This window comes from Mustela putorius, unplaced genomic scaffold, assembly GCF_011764305.1.
Source record: "Mustela putorius furo isolate JIRA1106 unplaced genomic scaffold, ASM1176430v1.1 tig00000145_pilon_pilon_pilon, whole genome shotgun sequence".
Classification (NCBI taxonomy): Eukaryota; Metazoa; Chordata; class Mammalia; order Carnivora; family Mustelidae; genus Mustela; species Mustela putorius.
The window spans coordinates 33,787,441-33,803,488 of NW_025421294.1; the positions used below are offsets into that span (position 1 = coordinate 33,787,441).

The 16,048-nt window shown below is 37.8% G+C and overlaps 1 protein-coding gene and 1 non-coding gene across 9 annotated transcripts in view; one reads left to right on the plus strand and one right to left on the minus strand.

The window, feature by feature from the left end:
- The window catches only part of NSD1 (nuclear receptor binding SET domain protein 1), a 146,768-nt gene that overhangs the window by 32,647 nt on the left and 98,073 nt on the right, over nucleotides 1-16,048 (minus strand). For all 8 annotated transcript variants that reach the window (XM_045075568.1, XM_004737496.3, XM_045075566.1 and 5 more), the window contains 5 exons: nucleotides 15,521-15,630; nucleotides 13,452-13,527; nucleotides 8,972-9,090; nucleotides 7,925-8,068; nucleotides 5,047-5,170 (listed from right to left, as the gene is read on the minus strand). In XM_045075568.1, the coding sequence (XP_044931503.1) occupies nucleotides 5,047-5,170; nucleotides 7,925-8,068; nucleotides 8,972-9,090; nucleotides 13,452-13,527; nucleotides 15,521-15,630 (573 nt within the window). The remainder of the gene's footprint in view (nucleotides 1-5,046; nucleotides 5,171-7,924; nucleotides 8,069-8,971; nucleotides 9,091-13,451; nucleotides 13,528-15,520; nucleotides 15,631-16,048) is intronic.
- Nucleotides 11,210-11,342, plus strand: LOC123390841. The gene has a single exon (XR_006605448.1). It is a non-coding gene; the product is annotated as a small nucleolar RNA SNORA70 (small nucleolar RNA).

The following is a 16,048-nucleotide window of genomic DNA, read 5'->3' on the forward strand; positions in this document are numbered from 1 at the left end:
TAAGTAAACAACATTAAAAAACAGGATGGAGGTATACTGTTGTAGATTAAAAGAAACTGAAGAGAAATAACAAAAAATACAATAAATCAGTCTTATCTGGATCTTGATTAAAATACTATAAAAAGACATCTTTGAGACATGAGAAAATTGAAAATAGGAAGTAGGTGACACACAGAAGTTACTGTATAATCTTGCTATGTATTAGATATATATATATATATAGATATGTATTTTAAAGATTTTATTTATTTATTTGACAGGCAGAGATCACAAATAGGCAGAGGCAGTCAGAGAGACAGAGGGAAGCAGGCTCCCCGCTGAGCAGAGAGCCCAATGTGGGGCTCAATCCCAGGACACTGGGATCATGACCCGAGCCGAAGGCAGAGGCTTCGGCCACCGAGCCACCCAGGCATCCCTAAATATATATTTTTAGGTTGTGTTAGACCTTTTGAAATATATGGGTAAAGCACCTGGTATTATATAAGACTGATGACTCAAAGAGCTGTACCCCTGAAACAAATATATAAGAAGAAATATATGGGTAGACAGAGGCAGGAAACTGATAACTACTGAAGCTAAATGATGAATACATGGGATTACTTTATACTGTTCAACTTTTATAAATGTCTGAGGATTTCTGTAATACAAAGTTTAAGAAAAGGGAAAACCAAAACAAAACAAAGAAACAATTACCTCTCTTTGAGAAGCCGTACAAAGTAAGGGAAAGCCCAGGCTTGACAGAAAGACCTGAACATGAATCTTGCCTGTAACACTTGCTGGAAACAGGAATTCATTAAAATAACCCACCATACCTATAAACAGTAAGATCACCCAGCTAATAGTGATTTTAAGAAAAAATTTTAATTATCCATTTGGAAAAAAGCAAACTTCTTACTGCCTGATGTCAATATTAAACTGGAATAACCTAAATTATGGTGTGGTCACTCCACATTATTAGAAAAATAGGGTGAGCCACAAGAAAAAAGAAATGACTCCCTTATTTTTACTCTCTTCACCTAGGGTAAAATTTCTCTACCCTCAAAAATAGTAGGGCACCTGGATGGCTCAGTCTATTAAACAACTATCTTCGGCTCAGGTCATGATCCCAGGGTCCTGGGATTGAGTCCACATCGGGCTCCACCTGCTCTGAGGGGAGCCTGCTTCTCCCTCTCCTTCTGCCTGCTACTCCTCATCTTGTGTCTCTCTCTCTCTGTGTCAAATAAATAAGGTAAATAATCTTTAAAAAAATTTTTTTAAATTAAAAAAATAGCAATAAATCTACCTCACATCATATATGAAAATTAATAAAGAACAGACCTTAGTTAGACATAAAGGTAAAACCTCAAACTATAAAATTTTCATTAGAAAACAAAGAAGCTTTATGACATTGGGTTATAAAAGCTTTCAACATGACATCAAAGCACAAACGTTAAAAAAACAAGCTGATAAACATCATTTACAATTAAAAAACTGCTCTTCAAGGGACGCCTGGGTGGCTCAGTCATTAAGCATCTGCTTTCAGCTCAGGTCATGATCCCAGGGTCCTGGGATGGATGCCCGCGTCAGGCTCCCTGCTCAGTGGGAAGCCAGCTTCTCTCTCTCCCACTCCCCCTGCTTGTGTTCCCTCTCTCAAGGTCTCTGTCAAATAAATAAATATCTTTTAAAAAAATAAAAATAAAAAACTGCTCTACAAAAGACATGATTAAGAAAAAAAAAAAAAAAAACAACCCACAGACTGGTAGAATAATTTTCAAAGTATGTATCTGAGAATATGTATAATGAACTCTTAAAACTCAACAGTAAGAAAATAAACAACCTAATTTAAAAAAAAGATTTGAGGGGCGCCTGGGTGGCTCAGTGGGTTAAAGCCTCTGCCTTCGGCTCGGGTCATGATCCCAGGGTCCTGGGATCGAGCCCCACATCGGACTGTCTGCTCTGCAGGGAGCCTGCTTCCTCTTCTCTCTGTCTACTTGTGATCTCTGTCTGTCAAATAAATAAATAAAATCTTTAAAAAAAAAAAAAAAAAGATTTGAACAGATACTTCATCAAGGAAGATGGCAAAAAAGCACATTAAAAAGAACCACAACATCATTTGTCATTAGAAAAATGCACATCAAAACCACAATGAAGTACCACTACATATCTGTCCAAATGGCTAAAAATAAAAAGACTGACAATACCAAGTGTTGATGAAAATATGGAGAACTGAAACTCTCATCCATTACTGATGACAATGTAAAATGATACAAACACTCTGGAAAACAGTAGGGATGTTTTTTAAAACGTTAAACATATACCTACCATACCTTCCACCCTTAGGTATTTAGAAGTAAAAAGAAAATGTGTCCGTACAAAGACATGAATGTTCATAGCAGCTTATTAATAATACCCCAACCTGAGAACAACCCCAATGCATTATCAACAGATGAATGAATAAACCAACTGTGACACATCTGTACAATGGAATACTACTCAGCAATAAAAAGGAATGAACTCTCAACATGTCCAACAATGTTGCTGATCAGAAATGACCTATGCTGAGGGATGGGTTCGCAGGTGTATGTACACACACATATGTATTAGAACTTAACAAATTACACTTTATGCAGTTTACTGTACAACTCTCCCTCAATAAAGCTGTTTTAAGAAAGAAAATGAACTACTGACAAACACAGATGAGTGTCAAAAACATTATGCTGAACGAGACACAAAAAATCTATATACATTTTGTTCCACTTATGAAACTCTTAAAAAAAAAAAATCTCTTGTGTAATTACAGAAAACACATCATTGTTTGCCTGAAATAGGATTGGGGTCGGGATGGGGGGGTAGTGAGGGGCAGAAGGATCAACTAGGACTAATTACAAGGTACTTTCTGGAGCAATGGAAATGTGTTCTGAATCTTCATTGTGGTTATCCTTACATATGTGTTTATAAATTTTATCAAGACCAACCAAAACATACATTAAAACCAGTGCATTTTCTAATAGGTAAATTATCCTTCAGTAAGGTTAATTCTTTAAAAAATACCTTTGCCATAACTAGCTCAGAGAATATCACATTATAATAAAGATAAGACTAGCAGAGGCACCTGGTGGCTCAGTCGGTTAAGCCTCTGCCTTCGGCTCAGGTTATGATCTCAGGGTCCTGGGATCAAACCCGGCATCAGGCTCTCTGCTCAGCAGGGGGCCTGCTTCCTCCTTCCCCTCTGCCTGCCTCTCTACTTGTGATCTCTGTCAAATAAATAAAATCTTTTAAAAAAAAAGACTAGCAAAGCTGAATTATCTGTGTAAAAGGCAAGACTTCTCTAAGATTAGGATTAAGAGATATGCACAAAACTAAAATTTTTTTCCCTAAATTTCATTTATAGGGCTGGATGGCGCACTATTTCCCATAATGATCAAAAGCCCACTGTACGGGAGGCAAAATAACCCCAGAACTATCTTGCCTTCTAGCTTTTGCTCCCACACTGCTAAAAGTAGTGTCAGAAAGAGGAGATAACTCAATATGACACAGCCACTGATTTACAGACACAAATTAATTCTGTCTCTCGGTTCCCACAGGAGCTACTTTAAACCTACAACTCCACTCTTCAAGTTAGAAACCACCTTTTCCTGATCATTCTCACCAAACTAAGAAAAACTTTGGCTTATTCTCCAACTCTCCAACTCCAAGGTACATTCCTGTTTTATCTGTTTGTCTCTTCAAGATTACTCTCTCCTATCACTCAGCAACTACACTCCATTAATTATTCCCTCTTCTTACAGGAATTTATTTCCGTATGTGGTTCTTAACATTTATCCTACAAACATTCAAGATGTTCTTCCTCTTGACCCTATAATATCCTTCCTTCAGCTACTACCTTCTTTTCCATGGATATCAAGCATTTTTAAGAAGTAGTGTACACTGCTATCCATTTGCCCCTCAACTAGGTTTAGTGTGGAACACTTGTGTGGCAAATATATTTCCCACTGCTATATATATTAGCCTCTTATCACCCCAAAACCTCCTTGGTCTCTTTGCCACATGTGCCCCTGCTAATGATATCCTACTCTCCCTGGCTTCACAAACATTCTTTGACTAGCTCCTTCTCACCCTGCAGTATTCTTTTTAATGTGGGAACCCTCTGAGTACTTTTGTGGTCCTTTTCTCACTCTCCAGATGTTTTTTCCCTGGGTAGGTTCATGCACACTCATGGTTTTAATGACTTAGGAATGTAACCGCTTTTAGCCCCCATTTTTCCCTACTACTTAACGCTATAGCATTCACATATAATGCTGAAAAAAGAACCATCTCCTTAGTGTAGCGGGTGAGGTACTTTACAGTTGGTTCCATCTGACCATTCTCAGTTTCTGAGCCAATCTATATAACTCTCAAGATTATATACATCTTTCCCCTGTACCCCTGGGGCTAATAATACATTACATGTTAATTAAAAAAATAAAAAATAAAATGTCTTTCCTTTTACGGTAAATAGTTTTGTTCACGTATGATATACACACACAGAAAAGTATAGCATCGTAAGTGTATAGTTCAGAAATAATGATAAAGAAAACATGCTTATGTAATCACCGTTCAGCTCAAAAAATATAAAACATTACCAGTAATCCAGAAACCTTGTCACTAACAATGCCTCTTCCCTAAAGTATCTTAAACTCTCAACACACTAACTTAAACCTCCTATTTCCCAAATATTCTATACTTTCATTACTGGATCTTCTTGTACTTCACCTCCCCACACCAATTTCCATGTCTCTTTTAAAGCCAAACTTAGCTATCTTCCTCTGTGGAAATGGCTCATCTTTGTTCACCTATCACTATAAATCTATCTCTAATACAATCCTTTTGCACTATATTATACTATCAATTCATTATTCACTTGGTATTCTTTTCCACAGGCAAAGACCACACAGCACTTATCTGCGTCTGTCGCAACTAGCCCTGTATTGCCATAGAAAGTGTCTGCAATAAATGTTGGGAATTTTTCCTGAAAAACTTAAAACTCAAACCATCTTTGGAAGAAAACCCCATCTATAACTACTTCACCTGTGCGACATTCATTGCAGATAAATTTTCCTCTCGGCATCTCAGTTAATCCAAGGCACTCCAGGTGGAAAGCCCCACAGCACTGAGCCTCACATAACAGCAGCTCACCCAGTTTCTCACAGTTCTGTTAAGAGAAAGAAAACAGGTATGTCTATAAAGGGTTTTTTAAGTCCCAAGCAGAAGGCCTTCGTGAAGAAAGATTAAGCAGGAGCTTTCCAGAAAGAAGAGAGCCCACCATTTATTTAGCCAATATTTAATGATTAATTCCTCTATGCCAGCTTCCACAAAGTCCCCAGCTCTCATGGTTCGTATATACTAAGGATTGAAAATACAAGTAAACAAACAAACATAAAAGATATCAGATAATTATAAGCACTAAGTAGAGAATTCAAATAGCTACTTGGGACTGGGAATGGCCTCTCAGATGCAGTTCTGAACTCCAAGTCAGTCACATGATCTGACAGAAAGACCAGGGAGACAAATACAGAAAGTCCACAGATAGGAAAAACTATGTTAGGTCTGAGAATCATAAGGGAAGTCAGTGGACTACAGTGAACAAGTTATATGTGATAGAAGATAAGGTAAGAAAAAGGCAACAGCCTGATTGTGTGGTCTTACACATTATGCTACATTTCCAGATTGTATTCTAATTACAGAGGTGTGCCATTAGAGGGCTTTAACAAGAAAAGGCTAAAATCATTAAATGATTAAAATCATTAAAATCATAACAAGAAAAGGCTAAGATATTCATTTAAAAACAGAGTCCTCTGATTACTACATGGAAAATGAGTTCAAGAATGAGAAAGGTGAGAATAGCAGTAAAGAGACAATCAAGAAGGCTATTGTAATAGTTCAAGCAAGAGATACTGGTTAGCTAGACTTGGGTTCTAACAGTCCAATAGGGCTCTAATCAAGGTTTAAACAATGTTTGAGATACATCTACAACTATCTCAGAGAGGTCGCCTTTCTGAGATGATCTCATCTAAGATAGGGTATCATTTATGATAGGGCCTTAGGAAATAGAGATCTGGCTTTGTTGCTTTCAAAACATAAGATTTATGAAAATTCTGCAAATTCCCAACATTTGTTACTTTCATCCCTCTAACATCCTGATTTGTTGCCCCACAGTAATCAGCAGGAAAATACTAAAAATGAAAAAGAGTCTTATTGTGGAAGACAAGAAAGAAGGCGGCAACTAAGTAAGTCTAGTATCTTCAAGCACCTAAAGAAACAAAAGGTCTTGGCCACTTAACATCAAAGCTTAAAGAAACAAATGAGGAGAGGAGAGCTTTGGGAAAAAAATGCCAGAGGCAGCCAGGGATTAAGAGCAGACAGACCCCAAGGTCTTAAACAACCTACAGTGTAAATTAAGTCTTACAACTCTGGCTCTTCCATTATCCCCTAACTCACACATAAAAATTGACAAATGCCATATATATTAACCACTTTATTTTGTACAATCACAGTGCCAGTGATACCAGCTTTTATGTACAATAAACAAATTTGCCTTCACCATTTAAACAGGGAAACTTCAATTACAGTATATATCAAAGACAAATTTAAAACATGTTATGGACTAACCCTTTAACTGGGATGACGAAGTAATTCATCTTTCAAAATGGTAACCATGTGAGTGAAAGGATATGATATTAATAAATTAAACAAGGACAACAGATTTAAACAAAAAGTGATCCAAACAATCCATGATCACAAGGCAACTATCCTTTTAACCACATTTTGTTGATAATCTTTGTTGTTATACAGTCTCTGAGGAGTAACACTGTGTTTGGGTGCTGATCTGAAAATGATCAGCATTCTTTATACAGTAATGAAAATGAAAAAACAAACTGAATGGAAATTCTACTGTTCTACATATTCTAGGCTTGGGTTAACTTTATTTTTATCTGTTTCAATAAAAAAAAAGAAAAAGAAAAAGAAGCCTTCAACTTTTTACAGGCCAGCTTTTAATAATTTATAAAGGTAAATCAAGCCCATGAAAAAGAGAACATAATCGAATCATCAATTTAACTGACTCTACTCCCAAGTCTGATAAAGTCTCTTTACAGAGAGGCAACACAACATAGTGGTTAAGACTCTAAACCCAGATCGCTTGAGTTTGAATCCTGACTTTGCTGTGTGACAATAAGGAAGTTATGGAACATCTCTCTGCTTCAGTTTCCTTGTCTGTAAAATGAGGATAATAATGGCAATCTACTTTACAAGACTGTTATGACTAAATGACCTAGTATTTATAAAAAGTTTAATTTGGTAAATTTTTAAAATTTATTTATTTGGGGTGGGGGGCATAGAGGGAGAGAGGGAGTGAAAAAATCTTAAGCTCACAACTCTGAGATCATGACCTGGGCCAAAATCAAGAGTCAGTTGCTTAACCCAGGTGCCCCCGGAATATTTATAAAGTGATGGAAACTCTTGACACACAGTAAACACAGTATACATACTTATTAAATAAATATAAAAAGGCAGCAGTAGATTCTCTGAAGTCACTATTTTAAAGAAAAAGAAATCTCAAAGTGAAAATTTCCCTTAAAACATTCCTTAGAAACCCAGAGATTCTCACACCATGAAACATACAGGAAAATGATCTTTAAGTAATCTGTGATTCCTTCTCCCATCACACACCTGCTCCATGGCATCTACTCATGGGTAACAAGAGCAGGTGTTTTACAAAACTAAATATTTATTTTCCTTTCTCTTTTCGTGAGAAGGGATAAGATTTAAATCCTTAAAGGGAAGTGACTCCACTGGAATCATCCAGGAAAAATGTTTATTCTAACATGACTGGATTATCAAAAGATGGAGAGGGCTTTTCTTAAAAGACACACAAGCAATCCAAATGCAAGTGGGCAACATCCTTTACCTGACAAACGTTCTCCTTGAGTGCAGCTCCTCCGCCTCGTTCGCCCTGCAGCTTTTTAGATGCTGGCATCCCATGATCATTCTCTACACCCTCCTCAACAGTCTCCTTGGGGCTTGCAGCTGTTCTGTGTGTCATCAGTTCTCCCTTGCAGAGAAAAAATAATGTCCCACATCTGTATTACAGATGTCTCCTCCATGTGACCCCCTCCCTCTGGGCTGCTATTTGTCTAGCCATTAAGCACTTACAGATGTTCAGCCAATCACGCGGGCGGACTGCATGCAATGTTAGTTCTAACCCTGCTGTGATTGGGCGGGTAGTGGGCGCCTCATGCCCTGCCACTAACTGCTCTGAGGCTGTTCCACTGGAACTTTTTGAGCTGTTCCATTTTAAGGTTTCACTAAGGGAGAGAAAACATTCTTAAGTTTATTTGATTACTTATTTGTCCTTCCAAGATTAGTGTTTCCTAAATAATGCCTCCCTTGGGCATTCAGTTCAAATTATCCTGGAAAGAAACACTCCGTATAATAATGTGTAAAGCTGACCTCACTTGTTCTAATTCTCTTTTAACCTGAGTTGAAAAGCTAGAGACCGCATCAATGACTGCACTGATGCTCTACAAGGAAATGGTTTTAAATCTACCTTTGTTTCCTTAAAGCAAATGTTTACAAACATTAGTCTAAAATTAAGCAGTTGATGGTTTCAAGAAATAAGCAAATGAGTTTCCCTCTAATTGCAGCAGTCTCAACTTATAAAGGGCAATATCTAAGTTCATTCAGATCATATGGTTACTTGGTATTGTGCTCTGGTTATTTAGAAAAAGCTTACTTCATGATGAAAGCTATAAAATTCATCAGATACCTAGAGCATAGGATGTTGTCTATTAAAAAGATCATATCCATAGTTGCCATATACGTCTTCTTATAGCTGTTAATTAGTTGTTTCAGTAGAACATGATTCTTAAGAAAACTCAAGGGAAGAAGGGTATGGCCTCTACTGTGGAAAGTAGATTTTCTTTGGAAGGTCAAAAGATGAGGAACTGAGTAATACCTCTGAGGTTGGAGTTTCTTTTGATGAATCATCATTTTTCATTTTTTTACAGTGCACCTTGGCTATAGTATGCCTCTGTCGTTTTCGCTTCCTTGGTTTATCAAATATCTTGGTAGTGCCTATAACAGAAAACAGGCGTTATCTGCTGGTTATTCACCCACATGTTTAAGAAATCCTACCCTCAACTTAAAGGACCTCAAAGAATTACAGAATGTTAGAGTAAAAAACTAATCATAAAGTCCATTTAATTCCCCAACTTAGTAGATGAGGAAAAGGGCACAGAAAGGAGAAGACTTACCAATACCTATATAACTAGTTGGGGAAAGAGCTACACATATATAAATTCTGTCTCATACAGATTAAATGGTAAAATGAGTAAGTAGGTTAAAGCAGTTTCATTTTACAAGATGAAACAAACGTCTTCATAGTTCCTCAAAGGACTTAAATATCCTATAGATGGGGAGGAAATACATTTAGTACTCAGGAAAAGATACTAAAACCTGACCTCCACAACTAAAGACAGTAAATTATATCACTATACAATATAAGGATTAAGATGAAAAGCTGAAATATAAAAATCTGGCTTGGGGAAGGAGGAGACCTCCTACAAAACATTTAGTGGCTTAAAGGATATTCATGCTGTAGAACTAAAATCCTGAACATCCTACAATATAAAATAGATAATATATGATCTAATCAGGCATATTTATAAAATGAAATTCCAGTCTCTCCCTCATTGTCTCTTATACATATTTCAACTTTTTGTTATAGAAATAAAGAGGAATCTCAAGTGCTACTTCATAAAATGTTTCAGGATAATTAGGCTAGGTAAAAACATGAAGGCTAGACTTTGGAAAACCGGCTTGGTACTCTCTTTCTTGGGACTGCTTGATGGAGATGGATGGAGAAGCTCTATCAAAGCTTCCAATCACCTACGACTAAAAGAAGAATTAAAACGGTAGCAGAATAAAAGTTCAAAATTCTCAGGAGCTAAAACAGTTGATGAAATTTGTAAAAGATAAAGTACAGGTTGTACATTTTATAAAAACTGAACTACAAAAATAGAAGAGCTAGTATTTTGAAAGTTTGTTTTTTTTTTTTTAAGGCAAGCAAGCAAACCGGTGAATCTGTGAAATTATATATGAACACAAGGTCAACATAAGCTAATATACTACTAGATTTACTTACTAGAAAACTTAATAATCTTGGGTTACATTTAAAGATGTGCGTATTTACAGGGCGCCTGGATGGCTCAGTGGATTAAAGCCTCTGCCTTTGGCTCAGGTCATGATCGCAGGGTCCTGGGATGGAGCCCCACATCAGGCTCGGTGGGGAGCCTGCTTCTCCACCCTCTCTGCCTGCCTCTATGCCTACTTGTGATCTCTTAAATAAAATCTTAAAAAAAAAATTAAATAAATAAAATGGTCTTAAATAAATAAATAAGGATGTGAACATTTAAGGAGTGCCTCAGTGGCTCAGGCACTGATTGAGCATCCGCCTTCAGCTCAGGTCATGGTCCTGGGGTCCTGGTATTGAGCACCCCATCAGGCTCCCTGGTCAACAGGTGGTCTGCTTCTCTCTCTTCCTCTGCCCCCTCTCCACCCCTTCTGCTCTTGTCTCTCTCAAAAAATAGATAAATAAAATATTTTTTTTAAAGATTTTATTTATTTATTTGACAGAGAGAGATCACAGTAGACAGAGAGGCAGGCAGAGAGAGAGAGAGGGAAGCAGGCTCCCTGCTGAGCAGAGAGCCCGATGCGGGACTCGAACCCAGGACCCTGAGATCATGACCTGAGCCGAAGGCAGCGGCTTAACCCACTGAGCCACCCAGGTGCCCCCCCCCTTTTTAAGTGCTCATTTAAGAACACATGTAGTACTGCCTGGGTGGCTAAGTAGATTAAGTGTCTGCCTTCAGCTCAGTGATGATCCTGGGGTCCTGATATGGAGCCCTGTGTCAGGCTTCCTGCTCAGCAGGGAGTCTGCTTCTCTTCCCGTCTGCCCCTCCCCCTGATTGTGTGCTCACTCTCACACTCTCTCAAATAAATATATAAAGTCTTTTTTTTTTCCTTTCCTAAAACAATCACATGGAAGCTTATGTAACATAACCTTCCCATGACATAACCTTCCCATGATACCCTTTGCTGGCAGACCACATCTGATACTATATGCTGAAATTTGGACTAATATCTCAGAAATGACACTATTCAATAAATGGCACTGGAAGATGAATGAATAAAGTGGTACAAAGAATTGGCATGGAGCTCTTTGTCTGTGGGGGCCCAGTGTGCCATGGCTGCAAACAGTAGCCTCCTCGGTAGTGTATGCAGCCTGTTGATTGTATGGGTTGCCCTAAGGGACCTTGGAGACAGCCCTTTTGGTGGATGCTGGGGTCAGACCTCATGGCTATCTCCAATTTAGGCTGCAGACAGGTATGCGGGGTGCCTTTGGAAAGCCCCAGGGCACAGTAGCCAGGGTCCACATTGGCCAAGTCATCATGTCCATCCGTACCAAGCTGCAGAACAAGGAGCATGTGATTGAGGCCCTACGCAGGGCCAAGTTCAAGTTCCCTGGCCGCCAGAAGATCCACATCTCCAAGAAGTGGGGCTTTACTAAGTTCAATGCGGATGAATTTGAAGACATGGTGGCTGAAAAGCGGCTTATCCCAGATGGCTGTGGGGTCAAATACATCCCTAACCGTGGTCCCTTGGACAAATGGAGGGCTCTGCACTCATGAGAACCTTAGCACTACCCCTTCCCGTCATATTCATGCCCACCAATAAATCCAACTTCCTGTCAAAAAAAAAAAAAAAGAATTGGCATGGAGAAAATCTGGGGTGGATAACAACATGGTAGTGGGGCAATGAGTTTGGTGAGGTCTGGATTTAGTACCCCAACACTGCCACCTCTTTCACCTTGTTTTTCTATTAATACAGGGATAATATGGATAATACCCTAACTCTCTGTAAAGCTTTAGATGGGTTAGATGCTAACAGTCCTAGAGCAACAGACTGAGCAAACAAAGGATCTGGTAGAGGAAATGCTTGAACTACAATATTATATCTATTATTGAATGAAGGCCTGCCTATCCCTCTAGGCATAACGAAGATCACCATGTATAACTTTCAGGACTCAGATTCAAATGTAATCTAAAAGATTTCCAAGCGTGGAGTGCTTAGGTGGCTCAGTAAGTAAACCATCTGACTCTTGATTTTAGCTCAGGTCATGATCTCAGGATCGTGGAATTGAGCCCTGCACTGGGCTCCGCACTGAGGATGGAGCTGCTTAGAATTTTCTCCCTCCCTCTCCCTCTGCCCCTCTCCCTGCTTGCACTCTCTCTTAAAAAAAAATAAAATAAACATCAAAAAATAAAATAATTTTTTTTAAAAGCCCTGAAAATAAGCAACCACAGGGACCACACTCAAAATGTAAGCTCTCTTTTCCAAGTATATGCTCATTAACCAAACAGCATAGATGTGACAAAGAAATTAAGACTATTTGTGAAAAACAGGCTTAGATGACTTGTAATTTCCCTCTCAACTCAGATTCCACATTTTCTGTCCTATAGAATAAAAAATGAATCAAAGCCAAGAAAGTACACACCTGGGTGGCTCAGTGAGTTAAGCCTCTGCCTTCAGCTCAGGTCATGGTCTCAGAGTCCTGGGATTGAGCCCCAAATCAGGCTGTCTGCTCAGTAGGGAGCCTGCTTCCCCCTCTCCCTCTGCCTGCCTCTCTGCCCACTTGTGATCTCTCTCTCTGTCAAATAAATAAGTATAATCTTTTTATTTATTTTTTAAAAGATTTTATTTATTTATTTGACAGAGAGAGAGATCACAAGTAGACGGAGAACCAGGCAGAGAGAGAGAGATAGGGAAGCAGGCTCCCTGCTGAGCAGAGAGCCCGATGCGGACTCAATCCCAGGACCCTGGGATCATGACCTGAGCCAAAGGCATCGGCTTAACCCACTGAGCCACCCAGGCGCCCCAATAAGTATAATCTTTAAAAAAGCAAAAAAAAAAAAAAAAGCCAAGAAACTAGCGATTTCAGTTAGAGAATTACCTAATAAGAAAATTGAGTAGGAGACTATTCTTTATTGTTCCTAACTTTTCTTTAGTCTAATATAATTCTAATTCCATGTAACTAATTTCAGCATAAAGCTCAAAATGACCATCCAATTTTCTAGTGTCATCCACTGTATTAGGAAGCATATTTGGGCAAACAAGTTTTTGTTGTTGTTTTAGAAATCTTATTTTTATTTATTTCTAAGTAATTGTTACACCCAATGTGAGGCTCAAACTCATGACCCTGAGATCAAGTCTCATGCTCTTCCAACTGAGCCAGCCAGGTGCCCCTTGGGCAAACAAGTTTTAGAAGATATAATCTCACTGGTCTTGCTAACATATATAACAACTTCTCTAGTTAGCTGATCAGGTGGTTCATAGTTATTTTGCATTACATTTTTTTAAGTTTCAAAAATACGCACCTCCACCATACTCTTTAGAATGAGATGCAGCACGTGATTCATTAATGTTGTTCTCCAAGTGACCGGCTTCGTAACACTACAAATAAACAAAATGCAACAGATTTACAGAGGAACCAAAAATAAACCTTTTATATTATATGCCAAAAGCTGAACTATTATCACAAATACAGAAATCCTGGCTGTTTCTGGCAACTAAATAAATAGTATTAACAATAATGGGTTGAACAGAAACTACATGGGGAAAGACCTCAAAAAACAAAAAACACAGCTCCGAAAGACTCCTACGAACACACACTCCTTTGGGCTTAACCAGAGACTCCCAATGTATCAAGCAGATACAGAATGGTACTCTGATTCGAATGATACTCTGATTCAAATGGTAGACAAAGAGAAAGGGTATATTCCCAGAGACCCAGCATCTCAGCTCTATTCCATACCACCCTGCATTTAAAATCTATCTTCTTAAAACTGCATTTATAGCCATTAGATTTTACAAAGACTTATTTACTTGATGAATTCTAAATATTAAAAAGCTCTGAATCAGTGCTCACTCCAGCAGTACATATGCCAGAAAGCTCTGAATCATGGAATTATCTTTCTGATTTAATAGGCTATAGATTAATATAAATGAAAGCAACATTAAATCTCAAAACAAAACACTCAGACATCAAGAGTAATTTCCTACACATTTCACTCCTCTACTAGTAATGCTCGTATGAATTAGTTTCAGTCCAATAAAATGTCTTCTACAATAAAAATATTCTTCAGCAGGAATGTTAAACAAAATTTAGTGGCCACAGAGTCAACAGATGCTATTCTTGCTGTAAAGTCCCCAAATTTTGCAATTGAAACAAGCTAAAATACAGCAGTGAATGTCCAAATGCTCACTATATCCATTAATCAAATCATTAACTTGTACACATCAATTATATCTCAACAAAACAGGCAAAAATAATACCATTCTCTAAACTGACCCAAATGTTGATTTTCTTTAAAATGTATCATTACCTCACCTGTAGCATTAATGAAACAGCTTTACATAATTCGCCTTGTATAATACTACTAAACTTATCACCTGATAGCAAATGTTATTTCCATGCTCAAAATATTGTGATGAATCACAGTTTCCTTGTCCCTTACAAGGGGCTAAGATTTGAGTAAGACAAAGTTAGGAGAGAAAGCAGTGCACAAGGAAACTATCACAGCCTCACCTGTACATGTCTCAGAAAATGGACTTTGAGAAGAATGAAAGAATTAAAGAATATAATGCAGACTTTTTAAATGAGGTATAAAAACACAAATAAACTGAGCTTTACATTTACATGCTAACCCAGCTGGGTGAATAACTCATAAAAGCAAAAACTAGGATCCTCAATATAGAATTAAATGACATAAGCCTATTATAGCTAATGAAAGAAGTCCAAAAACTCTATTTTTGATCTGATTACAATCTGTATTTTTCCTATTAAAGTTTTCTTTCTTTAATGGAAATCTGTGCATCCTAACAACTGAATTTCTAACACCCTGAATTACTCCTCACACATATGGGCAATAGGATATTTCCTAAAAATTATTATCCAGGAAAATAACCTTCTATTTCCATCTACTATTTAGTGATACCTTCTTGGCCAATAAAAACCATGTCTGCAAACTCAAAAACTTAAGTTCAAGTGTTTCTGCCTGGTTATAACTAAGCTGAGTCTTTTCTGAGGTGTTATGCAGACAGGGCAATGGGATAAGAGTAGGTTAGTGGCTCACAGAGAAAGAAGAAAGCAGGTAAGAGGTTTTAATCCCAGAAAAGAACGAAACACACAATTTACTCAATCTTATAAGCTCTTTTAATTTTCATCTGAAAAGAACATCTAAAATGAACTGATACACATGTCCACACAAATGCAGAACAGCTTCTCAATATAGGATCTCTTAGACCTAAGAAATATATTCTGCGATTCTCTTATTTCTATGTATGTATGCATCCATGTTGCTAAGCATTACTAAAAGATTTGTTTTTAAAATCCCATATTTACATATGGTTTAATCCTATTTTAGAACTGACCAAAATAACATACCTTTTTGGAAAGGCCAAGATCCCCTTTCTTGGGCATAAATCCAGGGTCTAAGTCATTGGATTCGAGAAGTTTCTTAGTTGGTTTTCTCTGACGTTTACTTTCATAATTTCCTGAAATGCATGTATCTTTTTATTAGATGATTTAGAAACTAGGCATAAGCTAATTTTTAAAAAATCTATATGCCACAGAAAAATGAGTCACCATATTTTTTATGTATTCTTCGTCATCTTCTGGTGAGGGGCAGAATATATCAGAATGTATTTATTTATTCTAAAATATTAGTTAACATAAAAAAATAGGAAAACAATTCTCAATACATACATAAAGTAATCTGAAAATGTTCTTATGTCTCTGTGTGTATGTATCATAAAAAGACTAAGGGGGTGGGGCACCTGGGTGGCTCAGTGGGTTAAAGCCTCTGCCATCAGCTCAGGTCATGATCCCAGGGTCCTGGGATCGAGCCCCACATCGGGCTCTCTGCTCAGTGGGGAGCCTGCTTCTCCCTCTCTCTCTGTCTGCCTCTCTGCC